The sequence below is a fragment of the Gopherus evgoodei genome, chromosome 1, assembly GCF_007399415.2.
Source record: "Gopherus evgoodei ecotype Sinaloan lineage chromosome 1, rGopEvg1_v1.p, whole genome shotgun sequence".
NCBI lineage: Eukaryota > Metazoa > Chordata > Testudines > Testudinidae > Gopherus > Gopherus evgoodei.
Window position 1 is genome coordinate 240,029,374 of NC_044322.1, and position 12,174 is coordinate 240,041,547.

The following is a 12,174-nucleotide window of genomic DNA, read 5'->3' on the forward strand; positions in this document are numbered from 1 at the left end:
TGCTATAAAGCTGGTGTAAGGGAAGGAAAAGCTAGGCCCAGTGTTTTAAAATACAAAGATTTGGTTCAGTGAAAATATAAAGCCACTGTGGCAAATTCAGCCTTCAGGTGAGAATATGCAACTCCCATTGACTTCAGTGGAACTAGTCACATGCTTGAAGTTGGGAACATAGTTAAAAACCTTACTGAATCAGAGCCTATAACCTAGATCCTCTCTTCTGTGTATTTTGTCTTCTGCCTGTATCATCCAAGTGTTTCTGGCCCTTTTTTCTTTCCTTCCCAACTCCTAACTGAATTTCAAACAGATTTGTACTCCGAAAAACAAGTGTTATGTTACATTCTTCTTGGGTGCCTCGATCAGATTGGATTATAAGTACTGAACAGGGGTGTGAGCAACATTTTTTTAAAATTAAAAATATTAAAGCTTATTAATGGCTACACACTAAAATATGCTGTTTGTTTACAACAGCAAAACTTATATAATAAATAAAAAAATCATGTTGGATACTAAGATTGTTAACAGCCAAGCATATACTCATCAAACACCAGCTTTGAACAGTAACCATGAAAGATAAAGCCTTCAAATGTATTTCAATTGGTATTACCTCTTCATCTGCCAGGCCTTCTTCTTCCATGGCCACTTCTAGCTTTTTCTGCCTGTATAGGTAGACATACAAGTACACATTTAAAAGAAAAAGAAAAAAAAAATATATCAGACAATACAAAAATTCCTTCACTTCACAGATCTCCCCTCCTTATCCTCGACACAAACTGGAGAATGGAAGCGTAATATTAAAAATTTGCAATTTTAGAGTTCTCAATGAACCCATTTCTTGGAAAAGATATCCTGTATAAAAACAAGGGATTTGAACTATTGTTTAAAGAGAACACCATGTACCTATGTCTGTCAGCTCTCTAGTCACAGAGCTCCCATTGACTTCAGTAGGAGCTCCACACAAAGGCATACATGACGATATGCCCCAGTCAGCCTATGTCAGTTATTATATTTTGACAGCACCCGATGTCTGCATAGCATTTCACATAAAAGATGACAAAGTCTTTGCCCCAAAGAGCCATCTAAGGTCCCAGTCCTGCAAACACTTACGAACATACTCACTTGTGCCTTTACTCACATGTGACCAGATCTGTTGAAGTCAATGGGTCACATGGGTAAGTTTATATAGGTGCGCAGTATTTGCAGGATTGGTATCTAATGGTTCAAATCCTAGATACTTTCACCTTCATCACTTTACTCACATGTGCGGTCCCATTCACTTCAATAGGCTCATATATGGGAATAAAGATTTTGAACAATGAGTGCTAGGATGTTAAGTTCTAGGGTTTAATTTTGAGCCCTTCTCTAGTTAAAAATCAAGACTTTTCCCCATTTTGAGAAATATAGCAGAATCTCCTAAATAGAACTCCCCAGTGGACAATATATCCTCCCAACTGGGAGTGAGAGGCCCAATTAATAGAGTACCAACTAAATAAGAAGCAGCTCAAAAGATACTAAAACCTGTTCTTTGGTTGTATAACCTCAATAAAAAAAAATTCTGTTACAATAGAAACAAATATTTCATTTATTGAAACATAGTATTCATTATAATAAAGACTTGGTATTTTGACACTTTAATCAGTAGCTTTACATTGTGATGTAGCTGGAAACTAGGGATGGAGGATATAGAGGTTAAAATGAAGTTGGTTGGGTCTATACTAGTGCTTCTGCAATTAGTACCACCAACACTAGTGCAACAGTGAGAGATTTTAACAAATATGCTAGCCAAAACAAGTTCTTAGTGCTGAGATATCTATACATTGTCAAAAGACTGTCCCCTCAAATGGCTAATAATTTGGTTAGAGATAAATACAAGTTCCTAAGAAAAACTTTGTGCAGGGACTAAAATGACTTTAAAAGCACATACTTGGTCTGTAGAAACCCCACACAAGGCCAGTATAAATAAAAAGTTAAAGGTGTGAAAGAACCCAGCCACAGTACCTGGTTTCTCTCTCTTCATGCTGTAAAATTAGGTTGCTGTAGAAGTTCTCCAGTGTAAGTTTGGCCACAGTCACTCTCTCCCGGGTGTGGTTGCTCATGGGAAAGGATGTTGTAGTCCCTGCAGTCATTGCCATAGTAACATGTACTGAAACAGAGCACATGAAGTTACTCAAAAAAACTTTTTATTCCCCCCAGAAAAATCAGAGGCAATGTGAAATTCATGGGGAAGACACCTCCCTTCTATGTAAACAAATCCAAAACCATAATATTATGAAGTTAGAGAGACTTAGTAGGGGAGGATATGCTACCCACTCAGCAAAAAATAACAGAAACCATTCTACTGGCAAAACAAGGAGTGAATCATATCAGAGAACCATGCTGGCTACAGGCAACTAACCCTCATGTACTTGTCATGCATTAACAGATTTACCACTGGCTGACTAGAGTCCTGCCCAAAACAAATATATAAAAATAAAATAAGTCTGGGGCAAGAGGAGAGATGCCATCCATGTAGCTCTCTAAATGTAATATGTATGGATGGCACAAGAAAGTTAAGATTGAAGAAATGTAAATCCTTGCCAAAAAGAAACGGTGAAAATGACAAATGAGCAAACACAGAGAAAGATAAGATAAGCCAGGCATAAAAATTTGATTGCCAACTATCTTAGTTCTATTAAATCGGTTTTAAAAGTGAGTACTGGCACTTGGATAATACAGTATCTAGAAATCATCCCCTCAAAAAGGCAACTTCCTTAGTTTATGGAGAGATTTTTCTTACTATAAGAATAATAAAAAAATGGATCATGAAACTCCCTTTGCTGCAAATGATCAGACTCTGAGGGAGTTTTCAATCACAAGGCAAATACCTTTCCAGGTCATCTCCTTCAGGCCTATTTACATGCCATATTGACAAGTTGGTAAAGAAGAACTGTTTAGGACATTCAGAAAGGTGTTTTCAGACAAAGTTCCTCACATGTGGAAATCATTGCAAGAGGGTGTTTAGGCCTTTTCAGGCTGTGAGGGAATCCTCCTAGATCAGCACACAGTCATTCCAGGTTTGCGTCTTAAATACCTGCGGGACATGGGATGTGGTCACTGAGGGGCAGCAGTGGTTGCTAGGAAGCAGTCTGGGGGCTGGTTAAAAAGACCAAAATCCCACCTCATTCTGCTGACTGGTTTTAGGGCTGGTGTTCCAGGAGCTGAAACTCCCTACAGCGAGGGTGAGCAAAGCCAGCTCAGCTCTCTCAGATCCAGGGGAGCAGGGCTGTTAGGAAGTGTTCTTTTCTCCTAGCAGCCATGTTCTAGTCCTGGGCTGGGCAAAAGCATGCTGGGAAATAAAGTAGTGTATAAGCTCTGCCTTTCCCCAAAAGAGAGACAGACCTGGGAGAAAGCATTCTGTGCTGATGGCTCCTTCCTGAAAAGTTACTTTGTATAATCCTTTTGCTTCACGAAGGGATTTTGAGTCAGCCTCCTCTGACAAATACCCAAACCCTGTCTGATCTTTGGATATATATTGTAATACTTTTTTTTTTTTGTGAACTGATAAAAAACCCCAGACAAAGGTAGGCTTTTATAAAATCCATGAACATGCCTTTTTTTGGTCTGACCTGTCACACACACAATTAGGTAGCTTGCGAAGATGGCATTTGGTCTTGTTGACTTTGAATTGAATTTTATGTGGTAGTAAGACATTGTCTCTTTGCTAGAAAAGTACCTGATGTGCAGCAAGTAGAGGAGTTTTACAATAATATGTGGAAAGTATTATTTTAACTGTGCATTTTGGACTATGCCCATGTGCCACTTATGAGAATAATGTGTGTGTATTTATACCTACACAGCGGGGATACTGATGAACTAGCAATACAGCAGATTTTACAATCCTGTAGCTACTTCTGAATTTATCAGTATTTTATCTCCTTTGATTTTCTCCCAACAAGACCTACTATCTGTTCAGTTAACCTATTATAATATCTTTATTAACTACAGATAAATGCCAGACCAAAAAAATTACAAGAGGTTATCCTCTCTTACTCTAGTACCACCAGATGCACATACTCACTCTCTCTCTCACGGTAGCAAGTTTTCCAAAAGTCAGAAAACTGATCTACAAATTCTCTAGCCGTTTCTATTAATTGTATATGCTGTTTCAAGTCACTCCGCCGATAGGTGGAAGTCTTGATTAAATATAAGCGTACTGTATTCCTATTGACTGGTTTCAGAGTAGCAGCCGTGTTGTTCTTTTTGCGGATACAGACTAAGAGTACTTGTGGCACCTTAGAGACTAACAAATTTGTTTGTCTCTAAGGTGCCACAAGTACTCTTGTAATCCTATTGTGTCCATACACATTGTAAGAGTTTCATTACAGTACTCTACTGACAAAGACAGTGAAAGGGAAACACAGACCAGGTGGTTTTACTACTGAAGTTCAGTATTTGCACATATTCAAACTGAACAATTCCAATTACCTCTCCAGATCTGAACACAGAGTGATATCAGTGATCAAATTATTTGCAGGAATGAGCCAATATGGCAAAAACAGCCTTTTGATCCTTTAGGAATTTTGGCACTGAATGTATTGTTAACCCAGGCTCAAAATGGATTAAAACTTTGGTTAAGGTATAAAGACTTTTCAGTTGCACCAGACGGGTATTCATCATTTGCAAGTCTAGTACTCCTAGTTGGCTAAAATAACAATATAGTTTTGTTTCCTGTTCATTTGTTTTCTCCATGCTCCTATACACTCAAATGCAGACACTACAAACAAGGAATCTCAGTCACTTGATTTCATTAAGCCTGGAAAAAGGAGATAACAATTTTGGCACTACAGCACTAGACTATAAATAGAATGGTTGATTCTAATTGAGAGTAGTTCTAAAATAAGAAAATACAGAAGAGCTCCTGATTAGTAAGTTAGCGATCTCAGAGAAAGCTATTTAAAAGATAAGAAGCTTGCCATTACTGTCATAATATAGCATAAAGCAACCAAGAAAAGGGGAGAATTACTGCTGCAAGTGTCCATTTCCAAAATGCTGTTTGCCTTCCCCCTGCCCCATCAGCCATTTCTCTATTTTGCAATTAATTCTTTCTTCAGACTAAAGTTTAGAATACATTTTGCTTACATTGTGATAGTCACATTCAAGTAGCTAACAGTTCCAGCACAGTAAACAAAATCATCCCCAAACCATCCTCTCAACTAAGGGTCTAATCCTAATCAACTCCTGTGATTCTCATGAGTGAGAAATGAAGCAGCACAGAGATCTTGCAGGAAGTGCACAGCACCTTTCAGAGTTGTGCCCTAAATGTCCACATCCGCGCGCACATACACCCACCCACCCACTCACTCTCTCAGTTGGGAAGAGGCAAGCAAAATATTTAAATCTGGCCTTTATAAACAACTGATGCGGGCAGAGGGTGGGGTGGAAAATTCAAAGGAAGCCCTGCTCAGAATTTTGGCTGAACACTGCATTCACTGATCTCACTATATCAATCAAAATGTTTTGAAAAAGGTGCCACCCACATTTCTTGGAAATGCCCATAAAAGAGCCATTAATCCACCCAAGATCATGCCTTTTACATAATGGAATCATTCAATTCCTGAAGTGCCATCAGAGTTGCATTAAGTTTACGGAACTACAAAGAACACAGCATTTAAACCAACTAGTCATATTTTGCTTAAAGCCTACTGGCTGAGAAACTCAAAGCCCTTTTCAACATACATGTCTATTACTCTGGAAAAACTGATATAAAAGATTATGACTTAGAGACATCGCCACAATCTGATCAATATGAACCTTTACATTTACTACTAGTAAAAATTGCTTAATCCACACCATCTCCACCCTTTTAAATCTAAAATCTTTTCTAATTGGATTGTGAAAGGAAAACTAAACACCAATTACTACCTCTTCTGTCTACTCTCAAATCAGTTATATGGTTGGATTTAAATCTATGTCAGTTCCCAGCTAAATTCCTGAAATCACTGCTCCACTGGTGAAAACCTCCACATAGCACAGTTTCTGCTACACAAATGGCCATGCAAAGCCCCCTGCCTCAAAACTATTATTCTTCAGTGTTGACATGGACACTGAAATTTTGATTAAACCAAAACATATTCGAGCATCATAGTGTCCATGAGATGGAACCACTTGCTATAGGAAGCCAGAAGAGGAAAGCTGGAACGATAAAGCAACTTGAAAGCGACTGCCCTCTAATGAAACTGACCTTCAAGAAAGTTGGTAGCATTTCCTAGCAAGAGAGAAATGAGCACACAAAGCCTGTCTCTCTTATATTCAGAGCACTGCATCATCTCCAGACGTCAAAGATTCTGATGAGATCCAATTCAGAAAGGCCAGAAGAACTTAAGGGTGGGGTAGCATTAGATCTTGTGGGTAGCTGCCAACTGACAGCAAGCATGGAGTTGTCGAGTCCTGAGTCACTGCATGATAATTACAGCCCCACTGCTACTTACACAAAATAGCTATTTACACTGAAGGTGTGGATGGCAGAGGGAAGCGGGAAAGACGATCTAGTGGACGGCACACTGGCCCTGGACTTAGACTCAGGAAATGTAGGTTCAAATCCTGGCTCAGCCAGAGACGTCCTGTGGTACCTTGGGCAAGTCACTTAATCTACCTTGTGCCTCAATTCCCCATCTGTAAAGTGGGGGTAATACTTCTCTACCTCACAGAGATGTTATAAGGATAAAATCCATTAATACTGTGAAACGTTCAGAAACTACGTTGACAGGGCCATAATAAGTACAGACTAGAGAGAATAACCATGACCTCAGATCCTTCTCTCAAACCTTTCTGGCTCCTTGTGTTTTGTTTTGAATATTTTTTTTATTTCTATCTTTTAACGGAAATTCATGCTTATGAAAAGGTGTTATAAACACTGAAAACTGAAGACATCTATTCACTCAACAGGCACAGCATGAGCAGAGGAATGATATCTTTCTCAAATACATTTCTTATATTCTGGGGACACTATAGTCTCCAAGCCCATTCGACCCTTGATATCTCTAGGAGAGGTTGCCAGCAACAGGGCGAATTAGTGAGAGTTGCAGTGGTAGTTTTCTTGATGTGGACAGTTCTCCAGCAAGAACTGGACTAAGGTTACCAGTCTCATTAAAGATAAACCGCCTGAACAACTGCATTCGATGGTACTATTTGCTACCACTCATCAAATTAAATGGCATTTGAACCAGACAATGCAAATATTCTTCTCAGCCGCTACCATTTTTGCAAACTGTATTTATGAAATTTTAAAAGTTCATTTTTAGCTGCTCTGAAAGCCAAGGAGGATATTTACTAGATGGACATTGTTGCTAAGGGAAAATAATAGACAAATTGGAGCCTCTTGAATTGAACACAAAAACTTCTGATTTTCTTCCACAATTTTAACAAACATATGCCAACAGTACTACACATTAAAATGAGTTATTCAGACAACTGGGTCTCTCACATTTTAGTGAGGAAAACTTTTGAAACCCCTTTCTGCTCTTTTGAGTTTAAAATGCAATGCTTATGCTGGAGACCTGAGGATAGGGAATGCCTGTTCCTGTGACAACTATGGCCCTTTATTAAATGGTCAATAAAGACTCACTAATGCAAGCCAGTACGCATTGGCGCTTCTGATTCCTAGAGATCATGGGCCTAATTCTCCGCTGATGTAAGCAGTCAAGACTGCACTCAAATCATGGAGCCATATCACTTACATTACACATCTGTGTGTAAGGACAATACTGAGAAATAGTTTCTTGCTTCAAATCATAGCTTCCACAGTGCTCTCAGTATAATACATTTTGTTACTTGATCTCAAGTTTCTCCTGAAATCAGGTATGCCAACTGCAGTTTCAAAGAAGACAGGGGGCATAGAAGGGAAAAGGCAAAGAGGAGTTAAATAGAGTTATGCTCAGGGAGTCATTCAAATGTAAAAGCACACAGTCCAGCAAAACAATCATCTTCAGAAACCCAGGTATCACCACTATATACAACAATGAAGTGTCAGCTCTTTGAAGAAGAAACCACATTACCTTTACTGTTGTACAGTTGCTTGACCAATGACAAATGTAATAGCTGAGCAAAATTGAGCGCCAAAACAATGTTGCCTAGTGCTATATATTTTTTAAAAATGCAAAGTGCTATCTATGAAAATAGCAAGGAAAAGGTAAATTAAGAGCTTCAGAATATGAAAACCAGCTCTCCCCTCTCTAAATTATTCAAATCCTTTTTAAGAGACACAGAGGCAGGAGACCAAAACAAAACAAAACCAAACCCACAAATAACTACATGATTCACACCAAAAGGCAGTGGGCAGGGACAGCTACAATGGATGAAGCAATCAAAGAGTCAGCAGCATGAGGTGATGTGACATGCTAGCGAGACACGGGGGAGGAGAAGCAGTAACCCGGACACCAGAGGCAGCTTCCAAAATATGAAATCAGCCCCCATACTAAAAGGTTACCACTTCTGTCTTAGCTTTAGCAAAGCCTGTCCATGAATATCCTAAAGATGAAACTGAGGCAGAAAGAAGTCAGCTTGCATTATTCATCCTGAAGAAAGGTGTGTCTTTGCATTGTCATTTGCCACTTGTGCAGAATTTGGTATTTGCGTTGCTCACCTTTTCGCTCTGCACATTCTTTTGCATCTACTCTTTTCTTGCACAGACTTCAAATCTTCATGTATATCAAACTTATTAAAACTTGATCTTCACCAACTCAATGTTTCTTTCTACAAAGGCTTAAAAATCCACTACTATAGCTGCATGACAATCCAGAAACTGGAAAAAAAAACGGATCTAAAAGCTTTGTTGTATTAAGTCTCAGAGCAGTATGCAGACTAGAAAAAAATTGCACCTTGATGGACTAATGTGGTCGTGGACATGTCAATTGTGGAGCAATGTTTTGCAAGCTGTCTGGGGTAGATGATAAGACTATACCAGTGGTGGGCAACCTGTGGCCCGTCAGGGTAATCTGCTGGTGGGCCACGAGACAGAGTTTACATTGACCATCCGCATGCACGGCTGTCCGCAGCTCCCAGTGGCCACAGTTTGCCATTTCTGGCCAATGGGAGTTGCAGGAAGTGGCATGGGCCAAAGGGACATTACCCAATGGGCTGCATTCAGTCTGCGGCAGCAGGTTGCCCGCCACTGCTCTATACTAATGAAGAATATGATTTCACATTTTTGAGTGAAATAAAAGATATAGGACCTGATCCAAAGTCCACAGAAGTCAACGGAAAGACTCCCACTGACTTACATGAACTTTGAATCAGACCCATTAAGAATTAATCTTATTCTGGTGACCTGGGAAATATTAACTGCTAAAGTATTGCTACCCATAAGTTTAGTTAGCAGATCAGTAAAACTTTTCAAACGCTTCCTTTTGGGACACTGACCAGCATGATAAAAAAAATTATATCCCTACATAATTCATGTTTCACAATAGCACCATCCTTCAAAGCCTCTAATTTTGTTTCCCCTTCTACTTTTAAGTAGCAACTTTTACAGTCAGATATAACAAATCAGAGGCTTAACACATACACTTTTCCTTCCTTGATAATATTTCCATACAGGTCCTTACTGATATCTTAGGAATGTGTTTTTACAACCGTCTAAATTTAACAGAAGGGAAAATGAAACCCAAAACTTCAGTACACAGTAATGAGAGGATTAGTTCACTACCATTTCCTTTATTTTTAAACGTTCATTTACTTTACTTATTTCCCCCATTACCCAGATACTCTGTAAGTATCTACATGGGGAACAAATATTGAGTAATGCGTTCTTCAACCTAGTAGATAAATGCATAAAACAATCCAATGGCTGGAAGTTGAAGCTAGACAAATACAGACTGGACATAAGGCATACATTTATGACGGTGAGTGTAATTAACTACTGGAACAACATACCAAGGGTTGTGCTGGATTCTCCATCACTGACAATTTTTAAATCAAGATAGGATGTTTTTCTAAAAGTTCTGCTCTAGGAATTATTTTGGGGAAGTTCTATGCTTATGTTAGCCAGGAGGTCAGACTAGATGATCACAATGGTCCCTTGGAATCTATGAATCTACAAACCATTTGTCATTATTCTCCAATATGTATTAAGCTATCTGTAACCAGATTCACATGAGTTTTACTATCTTGAGCTAGAGAATGAATTATGTTTGTTCTATCTGAGTGAACACCAAGCAATGCAGAGTAAAATTAGTTCTCTCAGAACAGGCTTTACTATTTAAACATGAAAAGCACTCAAATGTTTTGGCCATTTTAAGTAATTCTTGCCCTCCCTGTGGAATGTCCATAATAAGTCGCTCATTATAACCACTTACAGTTAAAACCAGATATAGCTCCATGACTCGTCTGGCCACAGCTAATACATCAGAACAGTGGACACTCCCAACATCTGAACTCTAAGATTGAAAAAAATCTGCAGAAGGTATTCATAGACATGTAGAAATGAAAGATGAAAAAGACCTATTAGACAGATCATTCAATCCATCAGACATCACAGCTCTGTTAATGGAGACATTGGGAATTCTCAGAATACTGAGAATGAGAGCCTAGAAAAGAGCTAGGAATTTAACCAGTTAAATTTATCCAAATGCCCATCCACTGTGTTCAGCATGGAAAAAGTAATTTTTCTGTGAGTAAGGCCACATCTACACCAGTGAGCTTACAGTAGCACAGCTATACAGATGTAGCTGCACCGTTGTAAGATCGGTCAAGTGGCTGCTCTATGCCGACAGGAGAGAGAGCTTTCCCATCAACATAAAATCACCTCCATGAGCAGTAATAGCACTGAGCACACTGCCACTTAGGCTGGCGGAATTTGTGTCACTCAGGAGTGTGGGGCTTTTTTCATACCCCCGAGTGACATAAGTTTTGCCAACATAAGTGGGAGTGAAGACATGGCCTTAGATTTTAGAAAAACTTTAGTAAGCATCCGAAACAATGGGCTAAATTAAGAGGGGATCTGTAAGATAATGTAACTTAGATCCATCCCCTTACATTCAGACAGACTCCTAGAACTACATATATCCTGTCTACCCAAGTGTAACAGGGGGGTCTTATCTAGACTAGGAAAAAAGGTGTTTTGAGTTAGATACCAGGATTTAAATCATACCTCAACACCTAGAGTAGCCACAGTTTAACACTGTCACAGCTAACTGTATCAACCATAAGCAGCTAAATCTAGGAGAAAAGTGTTATCATCCTACATCTAGCCTACAAAAAAGTTGAGGTTTGTAAATACTCAACATACGCTCACCTGTTTTTCCTCATCTACAGGACATACCTTCATTAAACCACAATCAGCTAACATGGTTGTGGTGGCAGAAAACAGTATCTATTCTAGGTATTGATTCAAAAGACCCCTTTTGTTAGCAACATTATTTTTAAAAAAACACCTTTTTTCAAGTCAAAACAGGCACAGAGTACAAATGAGTTCTAAGGGACTTTGTCCAAACTCAGGAAAGACTAAGTAATACCACCTTACTCACTGCCTTTGAATTTGGCCCAAGGAAATTAATTTTCTTTTTCATTACAACATACTACCAGTAATGATAAGGAAATATTCCCAAATATGGAATATAAACTGAATATTGGAGTTCTGTTGCACTTAAGGATTTCCTGCTATTCAATTAAGTACAGCAGCAGCAACCTCCTGAAAATAACCGTCTGTGATTCACTACTATTCTACTTTCAACGAGCAGCAAGCAGGAGGACTGATAAATGCAAATTCATTTCCCCAACAGGAAAACATACTGGGCGGGTAAAAGCTAGGTACAAAAAAAGGTTAATCTTTCATCCAGCTCAAGTAGTAAAGAAACATTTGACTCAAAATACCTCAGTATTTGTTTTGGTTAGCAGTGGAGTTGGTGGTTACCTAAAGTTTAGAACCACTAAACTACCAATAAGGTCGCTTCAATACCTAAACATTTAACAATACATACATATTGCAATTATAGCCTCTATATTCCATTATCAGTAGTGGTCCTCTCTATTCCCATGAGAGCAGTACAATTTTGAGACATCATGTATCCAATATATATAGTCAAAGCTTTACTGTTCTGCTGAAGTCTTACCAAGCTCAGTCTCTTCAGAGCTTTTCTCCTGACAAATTATTTTCAATAGAAAGTATTGGCTCTTTGATTGGACGGGCGCACTAAGATTTCA

The 12,174-nt window shown here is 38.8% G+C and overlaps 1 protein-coding gene across 2 annotated transcripts in view; it reads right to left on the bottom strand.

The window, feature by feature from the left end:
• Positions 1–12,174, bottom strand: part of STK38L (serine/threonine kinase 38 like) — a 56,679-nt gene that overhangs the window by 22,367 nt on the left and 22,138 nt on the right. The window contains exons 2-4 of one of the 2 annotated variants that reach the window (XM_030540737.1): positions 2,862–3,067; positions 1,996–2,140; positions 605–656 (exon numbers count right to left, since the gene is read on the bottom strand). In XM_030540737.1, the coding sequence (XP_030396597.1) occupies positions 605–656; positions 1,996–2,140; positions 2,862–2,874 (210 nt within the window). In that variant the 5' untranslated portion in view covers positions 2,875–3,067. The remainder of the gene's footprint in view (positions 1–604; positions 657–1,995; positions 2,141–2,861; positions 3,068–12,174) is intronic. The other variant, XM_030540728.1, reaches the window with a different exon arrangement.